This window comes from Stegastes partitus, unplaced genomic scaffold, assembly GCF_000690725.1.
Source record: "Stegastes partitus isolate 25-593 unplaced genomic scaffold, Stegastes_partitus-1.0.2 Scaffold1493, whole genome shotgun sequence".
Lineage (NCBI taxonomy): Eukaryota > Metazoa > Chordata > Actinopteri > Pomacentridae > Stegastes > Stegastes partitus.
This window is the reverse complement of record NW_007579224.1, coordinates 114,547-128,570: the sequence shown is the minus strand read 5'-3', so window position 1 is coordinate 128,570 and position 14,024 is coordinate 114,547. Positions and strand designations below refer to the sequence as shown.

Here is a 14,024-nt window from a genome sequence, read left to right as displayed (position 1 = left end):
TAACACTAAACAATGAATGCCTGTGCAAAGTTTAGTGCCAGTTTGTCATATGTATTTGAGACAGCTCACAGCATAGGTGAAAACTTGGACCAGTCATCAGTGCTAGAGGACACAACTCTGGATCACCCTCTGGGGACCATGAATGTCTCTTCATGGCTTTTCATTCAGTAGTCTGATGCACAGGATGTAGACTTTGAGCATAAGACTGTCATTTCTGTCTGTTCCTCTTCCACTGTCTGTGTGTTTCCACTCCTGTGTGTAGGTTGTTGGCTGGATAACCTCCAGCCAACAACCTACACACTGAAAGTGGCAAGTTTTAACGACGGTGCTCTCCTCCCTACCTGCCGTTGTTCCACCAACCAGGTGCAGCCAGACCTCTCTCCATCACTGACACAGGGCCGCGGAGATAAGTCTGGCTATGGGAGACTATTTATCCTGCAGTTGTTGATCTTGTTCAGTCAAGCGGGGGACCAACTAACGTTACTACGCTTATGTCATCAGCATTACTACAAAAGACGCTCTTGTCTGGTAGTCATGTTCTAATTTAGTAAGTTTGATTGACTTGTTGTACAGATTCACAATAGAACCACGGGTATGCTGCCCTAGCTCCTTTAGTTCCAGCAAAGGGAAATGTTCATGCTCCACGGTATAGTTATATTTCTTAGACAACAGATTTCTTCGAACTAGAGCATCAAATTGGTCCTTTTGTGTTTTCTACATCACAACGCCCACGTGCACAAAGCCAGTTCCATAAAAAACGGTTTTGCCAGTTTTGTGTGGAAGGACTTGACTGATATCTGTGTTGAGCCCTGACCTAAACCCCATTCTAAAACCTTTAAGTTGAACTGCAACAGAGCCTGCAAGCTGGGCCTCATCACCTCACTAATTCTCTTGTGGCTGAAATAACTCCTCATTATCTACCTGGTCACATTCATTCTCAGAGTTCACCTGCATTCAGGTTTTTGGCTTTGAAAAGCCTCCATTGTTCTCTGTCTCTCTAACAATCCTCTTCACCTTCAAGATGCTCTCTCAGCAATAGGGGAAATATTCAGTAATTAGGCGTTCTCCCATTTTTGACAAACCATTTATTGAATAGAGGATATGGAGCAACGGTTGTCCTTGATGCTACAATAAGTACATTGGCCCTTTGCAGCACCAACACTCTTCTTCTCCTCTTAAAATAAATGAACATTTTGCTTGGTAGCAGGCTGGAGCATTTTGTGTGTGTGTGTGTGTGTGTGTGTAAATCAATTTTTCTTTTTTCTTTTTTTTCATTATTTTTCTTTCTTCTTCTGCCCATTTTTCTCTTGTCTTCTTTTTACTTTTGATATTTTACTTACATTTGCCAGTCTTTTGCTTTTTCTACTTTTCCAATTTTCTGGTATTTTAGTGCCTTTGGTGCTCTCTACCCCTTACTCTTTGTTTTTTTTACCATCTATCTTTCCTCTTGATGTGCCCTATCATTTTACCCATGTTTTTCCTCCATTGTGACCCTACAGTATTTTATTCTTCCTTTCTTTCAGTTCTTTCAACGCTGCTTTTTTTCTTTTCTTTTCTTTTTTTTTTTTTGCTTGTACCTTTTTTCTTTCCTTCCTCTTTTTTCCAGATCTTCTTTCCTGCTTTCTGTCTTTCTTCACCGTCACTTTAATTTAAAATTTTCGCCACTTATTTTTCACAGTTTGTCAGTTAAAATGTGTTTGTCCCGCTAATGGGCTGGAAAAACAGCACTTTGTTTGTATTTAAAAATAATTGCCAGAGCTGTAACAGGTCTCTAAGGCTTCTCATATTGAAAACTCAAACTGATGAGAGTTATCCATTTCAAGAATATCGGAAAGACCAAAAAGGATTTAAAAAAAAAAAGAAAGAAAGAAAAGGAACAGAGAGAGAGACGAATGCAAAGTTGAGAATATGATGGACAATTCAAAAAATAGAATAAGCAGAAAAGGTGGGAGAGAAGAAGGGAATATTGGCAAGAGATATGGAGACGTAAAGACACTGTAAATGATAAATGTATAGTGTAGAGATGAACAAATGAGGACTAGAGGAAAGGTAGAAGGAAGTAAACATAGAGCTCAAATAAAATACTGATGGCAAAAATACAGAATGACCGTAAATAATTGGCTAAAACAACCATAAATAGCTAAAATAGGAGAAACCAAAATCCTAAAAATGTAGAGACTGTTAACCCTCCCAGAAAGGAGGAGCCAGTTTTCTGTAGGTTCCACTATTTAAGCCAAAACCTGTTGGTAGTAATCCTCAATAAAACCACACCGTTGAAAACCCAACAACAAATAGAAAATAAAAAGATCTGCAGGTTGTTCAAATGAAATTTTAAATTACAATAAAAACAAAACCTAAAGGGCAGCCGTCAACCCATCAAAATATAAGACCATAAACGTTAAAATTAAGATGAAAGCAGCGTTAGCAGTTTTTTTTCTCTTCAGTGACCCTGCACTCATGTAACACGATTCGTTATGTATGATTTAGTCTACCAATAATAGAATACAAAAACAAAGGATTTTGAGTGTACACAACCCTTCTGTCCTTTCTCTGTAGTGATGCTCAGGGCTAAGGGGATACCCACACCAGATGGCTCGGTGAGCCATTTCAACACACACAAGGAGCAGCACAGCACCAAGACATCAGTTTGGAATACAGTCACAGATTTAATGTATAATGTAAAACAAACGACTGAAACTGAGCACCTGTTGCTTCAGCCAGGGAAAGCATAGATGGCATGCAACAGAAACTGGCAAACAAAAGATAACTGCACAGCAGCCGAGAGGAAGCTCAAGGCGTCTTACCACAGGGATTTATTTTCTCTTATTTTCTTGGATTTATTTCCAAGGAACTAATGGGCTAATTCACCAGTGAGCATGGCAGCGGCTAACTGAAGCTGCCGGTTACGTCAATAAACAACTTTCCTCACTTAACTTTCTCGTAGTTTCTATGGCCAAAATTAGCATAATGGAAAGAAAAGCTTTTAGCCTACTTTTACCACGGACTGTAAAAAGACTGTGTGTTCCTCACTCGCTGCATGTTTGATGTCTGATAAAGTTCCTGATGACCAAAATCTGACTAAGAATGATGACCTGTTAAAAGCTGCAGATAAATAAATGGAGGCAGATGTGAGGCATCTTCACTTGCTCTGACTGCTGGCTGCTTTTAAACCGAAAAGGGGTTTTTAAAAAAAGCCCACAGGTGCCATTGTAGAAGTACCTGCTGATTCACTAATACAGATATCTTCAGCTATCTAAAGAGCATCAAGGCTGTGTGGCTCTCCAGTGGACAGAGGTCAGCCTGCTAGGATAACCCTGCTTTTGATGGCTAAAGGACCTCTGAGAGAAAAGTACTACCAGCCTTGAGTCATATGCTGATGCACTGAGGTCAGTATTTGTGTTTGATGGAGGAAGAAGAGGTAGAGATGTAAGCTGGGCAAAGAGAAATGACATGGTAGTGCCTTGTACTCGTGGCCTTGAGGGACGAATCATCAGGCATTTCAAATGTGCCTTTTCAGTTTCTTGTTACTGACAACAAGCTGCATTAAACCCGCCTGATAATTCTTCAACACTGCTTCTCCTCGACACATCCATTTCAATAACTGCTGCTTGTAAATAAATGCTGCTATCAAAAGTACAAAAAAGAAAAGAAGAAAAAAACAAAGAGAAAAAAGCAGAAGGTGACTCAAGGAAGGGAAGCAAATATAAGAATGTTACGGGCAATTTAAAGCACAAGCAGGAAAGATGAGCAAAAAGAAGGTTTAACGGACAAAAGGTGTGGAAGAATAAAGACAGAATGGAAATAACAAAGACAGATGGGTGTGTAGAAATGAACAAAGGAGGACTAGAAGGAACATGGGAATAAGGAAAGAGAGGGTAAAAGAGGGTAAAAAGTATTGGAATTAAATGAAGAAAAGAAAAACATGAACAGAGGACAGAGAGAAATTAGGGGTTAAAGAGAAGACATACGAAAGGAAGTAAAATGGAGAGGATTGAGAGAAACAGGGAAGATAGAAGACAAAAGAGTCCAATGACAGGAAAATAAAAATCCTTTGAACAGATTGAAATATCTATTCATTTAAATGGATAATGATCTACCTAAAACAGGCTGTCCAAAACAGATACTTTACCACACGAGTCTTTTATGCTGTCTGCCCCTTATATATATTTTTTTCACTTTCTGTTTTTCCTTTTATTATTTCCCCCTTCTTTCCCATGTTTGCTCCCCTTTATGAAGAGTCAGCCTGATTCTTTCTTCTTCCCCCCCCCCTTCCCCAGTGTTGTCTGCTGAAGTTGCTATTGGATCAGAAAACATCTAAAAACTTACTTCACCTTTTTATTTTCAAAGCCACACATATGTGAGCTCAACTTCTTGCTAATACTAATAACAGCCGTCATCCTTTTCAATAACAGCTGCTTGTAATTAAATGCTGCATTCAGAAAGAAAGGAAGAGATGGTACAAGAAAGCAGATGATTTATGACAGAATAAGGAGTAAGAAGGAAAGGTGGACTAAAAACAAAAGAAGGATTTCATGGGTAAATCATGTGGCAACTGTCAGATAAATTCAACACCAACAGAAAAGACATTACAGACAGACATTAAACAACAATTCCACAACATCACCAACAATCAAGACAACAAAATGCAAGTAACACAACCCCCACATCACCCAGATGTCGTGCCAGGGCTATACTGGAGGGTATGAAGGATTTCTGAGTGTAGAAAGTCTACAGCAATGAATCAGTACTAGAGAAGGGTCTGGCTACAGCTTATTTTCATTCCTCAATCAGGAGGGTAAAAGCTCTGGCTTATCGTGTTTCCTTAAATGAGTAACTGTTGTCAATCTGCATTTGAATGCTATTGCAGTTTGTCATCAAATACTTCCTCTAGATATTTAAGTTCCGGTAAATATCTAGAGACGGCTGTGGCGGGGCGGCTGTGGCTCCGGTTGTCAACTAATCGCAAGGTTGGTGGTTTGATCCCCTCCACAGTCCTTGGGCAAGACACTGAACCCAAAAGTTGCTCCCAATGGCAGGCAGGCACCTTGCATGGCACACCATTGGTGTATGAATGTGATCTGCTCTCAAAAATGTATGTTGCTTTGGATAAAAGCATCTGTTAAGTGAAACTGTTAATTGTAGGTATTAGTTGAATGCAGTCACCATCAATAGTTGCTTATTTATGTGTCTTCGTGTTCCCTGTTCAATAATTTTCTTGATGATTTAAAGTCTCTCTGGTCGTTAATTAAAGCCCCAAAACTCATCACTGTTTATCAAAGTTACAAGGGAGTTGGTAGAAACACTATGGTTTGGGTTAAAATGGCCACTCTGTTATGGTTCTTATCATAGTCGTGGCAATTATAAGCCCTTGATTAAGGTTATGCATTGATTGTAGTTACAGTTTAAAGAATTCCACATTACCTGTCATTAGAAAATGGGAAACAAATGATGACCTCCAGTGTCTACAATATTTTTTTTTGTCCCATCCATCCACTCCAACTTCCTCGCCATGTGTAAGGTTCATAAATGAAAACTGATTTATACTGAGTAAACATTGAAGAGTAAAATAAAATATTACAGGAGAATATGTTCATTCATATGTTCAAGTTCATTTGTTAAAATAGATATTCATAGTGCTTACCTGAGTAACAGTTTACATTTATGTTTGCAGAATTATTCTTTACACATTTTAACATTTTCATTTGTGTCATACAAGCAGCTAAGTTAATCTGTGACTCTGCCGTTATATAGCACACTAGCATTTGCCTAGTTTGGTTCTGCTTCCTCCTGATTGGTTAGTTCGGTCAGGTGACAGTGTGTGTCAGGAAGTTGTTGTGGATGCTGGCATGTGAAGAATAAAGAGTAAGAAATCCGTCTCCATCCTGCTGTCTCATTATAAATCAGAGTGATCCATTGACCATCAACAAACCCTCACGTTACACCATGCATACTCTGCCACTCTGATAACATCACCTCAGTTAGTCTCCTGTTACTCAGGAAATTCCTCCATCCTCTCCAGAACCCTGTGGCTTAAACAGTTGCTGGTCTGGTGTGGGTTAAACATCACATCAGGCTGCTATCAGAAATGTTTTTTGTGAGAGCTATATTTTGAATCCGTAGGCATTTGTCTGTGTACTAAAAGCAGGTACGAAAACCTCCTCTCCTTTGTTGTCCTTTCTTCTGATACATTTTGGTTGCATCCCTCCATCTTTCTCAGGCTTTCTCGTGGTGGCCGGAGCTGATGGCCGAACACGCTGAGACGTTTCTGTCTCTGTACAGGGTTGACATGGATGCCGCTCTGCAGGTCCAGCCTGTCGACTCCTGGGACAGCTTCCCACTGTTTCAGCTGCTCAACAACTTCCTGAGAACTGATCGTAAGTCTGATGCAAACCAAATACTCTCAATCCAGACAAATAGTGTGAGCAGCTGTGCAGATTAGCCCACTGGTCTGTAGATGCAAAAGGTTACACTTCATGGCTGAAATGCTGGATTGCTTAAATAACACCGGAAATGATGTGAATGCCTACGATGCTGGTTGTCACAGATACGGGTGTTTTCGGGGCTTTTCACCAGTCTGTTGTTCAGTTGAACTCACCTGGACAACCACATACACTTATCTTACAGTGTTCAGTATTGCACACAGCATTTTTTCCTTTTGAATTCTTCAGCCTTTCAGGGGATTTTCAGGGGAGCTTAGCTTAGATGGTTCTACATTCACACCTGGAAACAGTCCAGTTCTACCAGAGCCAGTTGTCCTGGCTGCTGAGCAGTTCCACTGTAGCAGTTTAAGGTCAACGGTCTTGCTCAACAGCTCCTCAGTGGTTGTAATTAGGAAGAGGCAAACACTTTTCTCCACTTTTCCTGCTCAGATTTATCATCACAGACTCAGACCTTCTGGTCACAAGGCCATTTGTCTTATCTCCAGGCCATCACTGCCCCACCTTACACAGAAATGTAAGTTTTTAATTGCATAGTTTTTGCAGTAATTTCAACTGGTAAGACACATTTAGTTTCACTAATGCGTACATCATGACAAAGTTTAAATGATGAAAATGGTGGATCAGCTCTAATGCTCAAAAGCTTATCATCTGCATCTAGGCCACAAGTATACACACACACACACACACACACACACACACACACACACAAACACACACACACACATAACACAGTGTGCTTAAACCAGGAACATACAATCAAAATCACTGAGCATGCCCATTAAACATAGAGAAAAATGAAATGACTTGTTGAATTTAAGAACTGAGGTTTCCTTTGGCTGAAACCTGAAAGAGAAGCAGACCTGCACCACATTCTGGAAGAATTCTGGATCACTTGTCTTTTTTTCTCAAATTTGGTTTAGTCATATTTTTGAGATGTCTGGAATTACATGTTTCTCGAGAAGTCATTGATCAGAATCTGGGGTAGGCTCTGGACCCTGAATGGGCCACTGCAAAAGCCAAATTTCCTGTTTTTTTTAAAGGCATTCTGTTGGAGATTCACTTGTATGTTTTGGGTCATTGTATTCTTCCTACTCCTACTGAGCATCAACTGAACAGCCACATTTAACAGTGTCCAATAAGATACCGAGATAAACTTGGTAATAACTTTTTTTCTCCATCATGGTAAGGTGTCCAGACCCAGAGGCAGCAAAACAGAATTCATGGGGCTGCCTGTTTTTGTGTCCCTTTTGTCACTGGCTCCAGTGATTCCTTCAAGCCTTTAGCTGTTGTTTTGGGATTCCTATTTCGTTTTTTTTTTTTTTTTTATTAACCTCACTCAGCATTCTGCGTTGTGTTTCTGAAGTCATCTTCCCTGGGTATCACTTCTACGGAGAGAGGCCATTTAATTGTCTCCACTTATAGACAGTCTATCTGTGAACTGATGAATGTCTAAACATTTTGAGGTGACTTTATAACCTTTTCTAGCTTTATCAAAATCAACAATCCTTGATCCTCTGGTGTAGCTTTTTTTTTTTTTTTTTTTTTTTGGCAAGGCTTCACTGCATGTGAATGGGAAGCTCAAAATGTTTAAATGTGTTTTAAAAGACAAAGCAGCTCTAGCCCACACCCTCACTCTTTTCATTTCACTGATTGGGCTCAAGGTTTGCTAACTTGTGACACCAATTAGTTTCTGTTGATGTCCTTAATTTTTCTGGTTCTAAAAATGGAGCTTTTTTTGAGGAAATGCTCTGCTCAGAACATTACATGGTCTTGTCGTTGGAGCTGCTAATTAACATTGGTGATGCCAGACAAAACAAGACTTTTTTTTTTTTTTCTAAAGGGGGTTAACGTCACCTTGCGCACACCAGCAGAAAGGTAATTAACATGAGTGGCCGGATGAGGGACATCAGTTGCCTGAGGTTTATTTGCTATTCAGGAGGTAGCTGTATGGGATGTGGTTCCTGTCTTACTGTAACATCCTCAGTTGGCTTTGCTTTTAAGGTTTTTATTTTTTATCTAATTTTTATGAGCCACTATTTAGCGTGTGAAAGAAGAACCTAGACCCTTCAGAAGATGATTTTCTGCTTTTAAAGTGATTATGAAAGGATATAAAACACATTGCTAAAGTATGTTAAACTTTATTTACACTAATGCAATTTGGGTCTGACTTAATAAAATTTCAAAGTATGAATATGCAGTTCTGATGCTGTGGCGCTACAGTTTGATCCATGTTGCTTACAAGCTTTTTCAAATCTGCTGGTTTGTCGCTTTAATTAACTTATTTTTTGAAATTCTGAATAAACATTTACTTTTTAAGTGGTTTGCTTTTATACAATGAAACTTGGATTAAATTGAATTACATTATACAACTCACCACAGATGTAACATTCATGGATAAGCAGAATTTCCAATATTGATGATAAACCAAATGTTTTTGATAACACAATTTAACTAGAGTAAAAAAAATAATACATTTTTTAAAAAAAATATGTTTTTCTTATTTTTTTTATTCTTTGTCTTAAAGTTAGGTTCACCCATTATCCATCCATTATCTATACACCACTTAATCCTCACGAGGGCGGCTGACTTAGGGCAAAGACAGGTCACCAGTCTATCACAGGGCTACACTTAGAGACAGACAACCAAGCACACTCACATTCACACCTACAGACAATTTAGAATCACCAATTAACCTCAACATGTTTTTGGACTGTGTGGGAGGAAGCCGGAGAACCCGGAGAGAACCCACGCTGCACGGGGAGAACATACAAACTCCACTCAGAAAGATCCCGGGTGTCCTCACCGGGACTGTGAGGCAATGGTGCTAACCACCCAAAGTTAGGTTCAAAGAAAGTATATTATTGTATGCATTTTACATTGGTTTATTATTCAGAAAGAAAAAGTAGTTTCCATATGATTAAAAGCATAATCTTTTAGGAATTCACAGGCAACATCAAATCCCTTCATGGTTTTTTGTTACCTTTAAGGTATAATCTGCAAAATGTTTCGCTCTAGTTTTAGCATGTAAACTGTCTCCTCATTGAGATGTTCAGGCACCTAAGCAGTCCACTAGTTGAGGGGAAAAAAGGAGCAATTTATTGGGTGTCTTTTTGAAGAAACAGATTTTTGTTTGGCAAGTTTTACAGAAAAAGCTTGGCGACTACGATGGCCTTCCTTCTATCCTTAATAATAGCTGTGTTATTTTCGAATTTGTGCATTGGTACATCATGATTTTGTGTATTTAATTCGATCATTGAATTTATCTTTATTTACAAAAGCATCTCAAACAAAACAGTTGATCTAAAGTGCTATACAGTGCAAGGAGAAATAGAAAGAAAGAAAGCTGAGGTCAAGGAAACTTTTCGTCAGTCCTGACTATTTGTACAAAATAGAAGCTGCAAATAAAGAACTATCCAGGACGTGAACAGGAGATGTTGTGTGACATTTTTGAATAGTGAACTATTTTCTGTAACACATTCACACAGCAACAAACAGGATTTCAGGAATAAGGAAGGTGTTTTTGGACACCCACTTATTTTCATAATGTCCTTTTTTTATGCGTCAAGGTCTGAACATGATAAAAACAAAACAACAAAACCCTATAAAATGAGTGGAAAACTTCAATTTAAAGTACGACAAACATCAACACTGTGCCGCTGTGTTTGAAATTGTTGTAATATAGTCTTTCCTCATAAATTGCATCTCACTGTTTGGATTTCATTTGACTGCTGGAGAAAAAAAATCTCAGCTCATTGTTTTCCCTCACTAAGCCCTCCGCCGGCTGCAAGGCTTTGTCTTGAAGCCAGCAGAGACTTGGCGAGATGCAAGGCGTTATTTAACATGGCTGATGCCAAAGTACCTCAAATACAGTAACAGACAGGCAGGCAGATAGACAGACAGCCCAAGGGCACTGTTGGGAACAAAAAACTCAGTGTTTCATTATGTGAATAACCCACAAATCTCCTTTTTTTGTGGCTCATATCTTATATTCTTTCTAATTACCATCCTCTGTTCATGCCGTAATTATTCCAAGTGTCACAACATTAGCTGACTTGAATTGGAGTGTAATGAGGCGATAGATGGAGCCGAAACACAGAACGAGAAGAATTGTAGTTTTGACTGTTTGTACAAATGAGGTCTTCCCTCTGATAATTATATCTAAAGTGAGAGGGAAAAAAAAAGATTACTTTGAGTTCAGTCCCAATCGAATGCTGATTTAATTGACAAGCAAGTTTATTTACAGGTCGCCTTCTATAAACCTCAAAATAATAAAATATGAACAATCCTTCGTTTTTTAATTGTTCAGCTGCATTTTTTTTAGACAACAGAACCTCGGCAGTGACCACCAGTCAGCTGATCTCAGGTGATGTGACAGTATTTCACCAACTCTTTGAGTATTTTCTTCAACAAGCGTATTATCTCTCAGTTGTTCTGAAGATTATTTAAATGCTCACTTGATTGTCAGCATGTGAGTGGTTGTGAGGGAGGCGAGTCTTACTCTCCGGAGGGCAAAAAGGCTAGTGTTAATAACGACAGAGCAGAGCGAGAGGAATTAAAACTAATGAAGCCCTGGGAGACCAGCCTGCTCGCCTCTCACCCACCACTCACTGTCTGTGTCCCTCCTGACTGTGGACTGTTACTGTCTGTGAGGGTTTATCTGTCTTTCTCAATCCTACAGGGAGGACGGGAGCCGGAAATATCGGAGGGTGTGTGCAATATCAGGAACACCTGTGTAGGCACATTTAATCCTAGAAGTATGATCGTCTATAGTACAAATTTTATCTTTGCGAGGTAAAATTCCAGGTTCGGTTTAGAAAGAAGTTTTTAGAGGATGCTGGACTGTCAAACCAAAAGTTTCTCTATAGACTGTGCTCACTGTCTCTTTAAAAGAGACTCAAAGTTGGAGACACACTGTAAAATATCACCTCATGCTCTGACGTTAAAGCTTATCACTTGGGGAAATATACATATTTAGTTTCTTGCTGAAAAGAGAACGGATACTGCTTGTTATTACATCGTTTGTGTCGAGCCAGCTTTACTTAGCTTTACATGGGGAAACAGCTAAACTAGGACCATCTCTCTTGTACAGGAGCAGTGTTTATCTGGAGTCTTATCATCATTTTGAGGTTGTCAGCAACCAACAGCAACTTCAAGTAGAACAGCAAGATCAAAATGTGTCATCATTAGACAAAGTTTTTATTTTTTTTGTGGGTTAAATGTCTTTTTTAATGAGCTTTACAGTTGCTAAAACAAGAATTTTTGTTACCACTGGACAGAGCCAAGCTAGCTGTTCCCCAATTTCAGTGTTTGTGCTAAGCTAAGCTAGTTAGCTGCTCATTGTAGCCTTATTAATAGACAGTTCAGATAGCGTATCAACAATCTCATCAAGCTCTGAAACAGAAGGCCACTTTTCTTTAACACTCCCTACACTTAAAATGTCAGAAATGTCAAAGGAGGCAGTAAATTTGCACGAGTCCCAGTCAGTTCTTGGTCCTAATTTGCATTCCCCAGCAACTTCATTTGTCTGCTGGACAACCTGGTAATAGATAGTGTGTGTAAATCATGAATTCTGACTCAGTGGCTAGATGCTGCTAAAACGTTAGAGTACCTTAAAGTGTGAAGCAGCACTTGTACAACATGTGAATGAGTAGCTTACAGGAGCTTTACAGTGTTGAGCAGAGCCATAGGTGAGCTTAAGTTTCAGCTACTGGGTAAGGGTTGGTGCTGAGAAAGGCAAGGACTTCACAGATCAATGCATTCGAGAGGACACAATGTCAAAGACTTATATCTAGGCCGGAAGGGATTATTTTCATGGATTTTTTTTTTTTTTTTTTAAGTACTTTTGATACTGAATTTTTAGGTGTTTAATCAATGAGCAGAAAGGGACTTCGATTAACTTAAAGTCAACCAAATCTGTGGAGAATTAGTGAGTCTGAGAAGTTGTAAAATTTGCTGACCCGGTCTTCTGTTGGGCCCTCCCCCCACAGCTCACCTGTGCAATGGAATGTTCCATAAACACCTGCAGGACCTGTTCGTCCCCCTGGTGGTGCGCTACATTGACCTGATGGAGTCGTCCATTGCCCAGTCCATCCACCGCGGCTTCGAACAGGAGACCTGGCAGTCTGTTAGGTAAGCCTTACTCCCATTCTTATGAGCGATAAGTGTTGGCTGATAGCTCCTGACTGTAAAGAGCCAAAACAACAAAAAACACAAAGCCTTGTCTTTATTTGTGTGAAATCTGTCTTTTACTTATCCATCAAGTTTTTACCAGACGTCTAGCTTACACACAACCATTTGTTCCACAGTTTTAGTTCCTATCTGTTAACGTGAGGTTATATATACTGAACAAAATGTCATACTTTAATAGGCAATGTACACTTATTAGAACATCCCCCAATGCATCCTGTCACTGTTCACTGTTCTTTTGAAGAAACATTACAAGATCGTGAACACTGTATGATTAATCATGAAGGTCACAAAGTGTGACTGCCATCCGTTGATTCCATATATACGCTATGTGGAGAAGCCACATTGGTACACAGATTGTACAAATAGGATTTGATTCTTAAAGATATTTGAGCAACAAATTTTGTGATAGTGGTGAATTATGAGTTGTTATAATAAATGATCTTTACCTGAAACACTTCTTATTTGGCCCTGCATGTCACCTCCATTACTTTCAGTTTTTCTATAACAATGATCTCTTACTGACATTTCACGTTAGTTCACTATCAGCAGTAACGATTTGTCAAGGTGCGGTACTGGTTGCAGCATCGGTGTACCCAAAACAATAAAAGACAAGGGAAACGCACAAACGCAACGCTGCACAGGACAGCAGAGGAACAAAAGGAGGCAGAGTTGAATGTACAACACAAACAGCAAGGACACAGTGCAATCTTTGACAAAAAGCACCTGAAATGAAAAAAAGCCATGAATAGAAGTGAGCAGTAACTTTTCCGTCTTTTATTGTTGTTTGCTATTCATCAATTACTGCAGGCAGAACAAGTGGCTGCTATTATGTTACTATTTTCTGTGTGTGTGCTGTAAAAAAAAAAAAAAAAAAACGCCCACTGCTACTGTCGCTATCTCTTCTCTTTTTCCTTGTCTTGTATTCTTTAAATGTTTTCCGCCATCGTTCAACCTTGCCGTTGATTCCGGCAGGTCATTAACTAACAATCTCGCTAGCGTTCCTCTTCCCAAAGTCCCCAGCCTTCCCGTCACATTGCCACAGATGCCCAGCTTCTCGGCACCCGCCTGGATGGGACCACTGTGTGAGAACACGTATGTATAGTGGGGGGTGGATGCCCCTGAGGCTCTGGACTAGAGGTCTTCACAGGGTGAGAATTTGTCACTAGAGAAGAACCAAAACAATCTGACTGTAATGCAAGGTGGGGTCCATGAGTAGAAAAAATACCCAGATCAACGAAAGGTAGCATGTTGTGAGTTTGCTCCGTGCTGATGACCTGCATCCAGTCTCTTGGTCTTGGTCTGACACCTTGTGCAGCTGAGAACCAGATGGGAACACTTCTAAAATTTGTGTGGTCTTTTCCAAAATCCATCCATTATCCATCCATTATCTATACA

General features: G+C 39.6%; 1 protein-coding gene across 1 annotated transcript in view; it reads left to right on the top strand.

Moving 5' to 3' along the window:
• The window catches only part of LOC103370874 (calcium-dependent secretion activator 2-like), a gene marked incomplete at its 5' end in the record, with an annotated part of 106,571 nt that overhangs the window by 46,330 nt on the left and 46,217 nt on the right, over positions 1-14,024 (top strand). Inside the window, 3 exons of the mRNA XM_008300046.1 lie at positions 6,218-6,374; positions 12,428-12,569; positions 13,602-13,721. Of these exons, the coding sequence (XP_008298268.1) occupies positions 6,218-6,374; positions 12,428-12,569; positions 13,602-13,721 (419 nt within the window). The remainder of the gene's footprint in view (positions 1-6,217; positions 6,375-12,427; positions 12,570-13,601; positions 13,722-14,024) is intronic.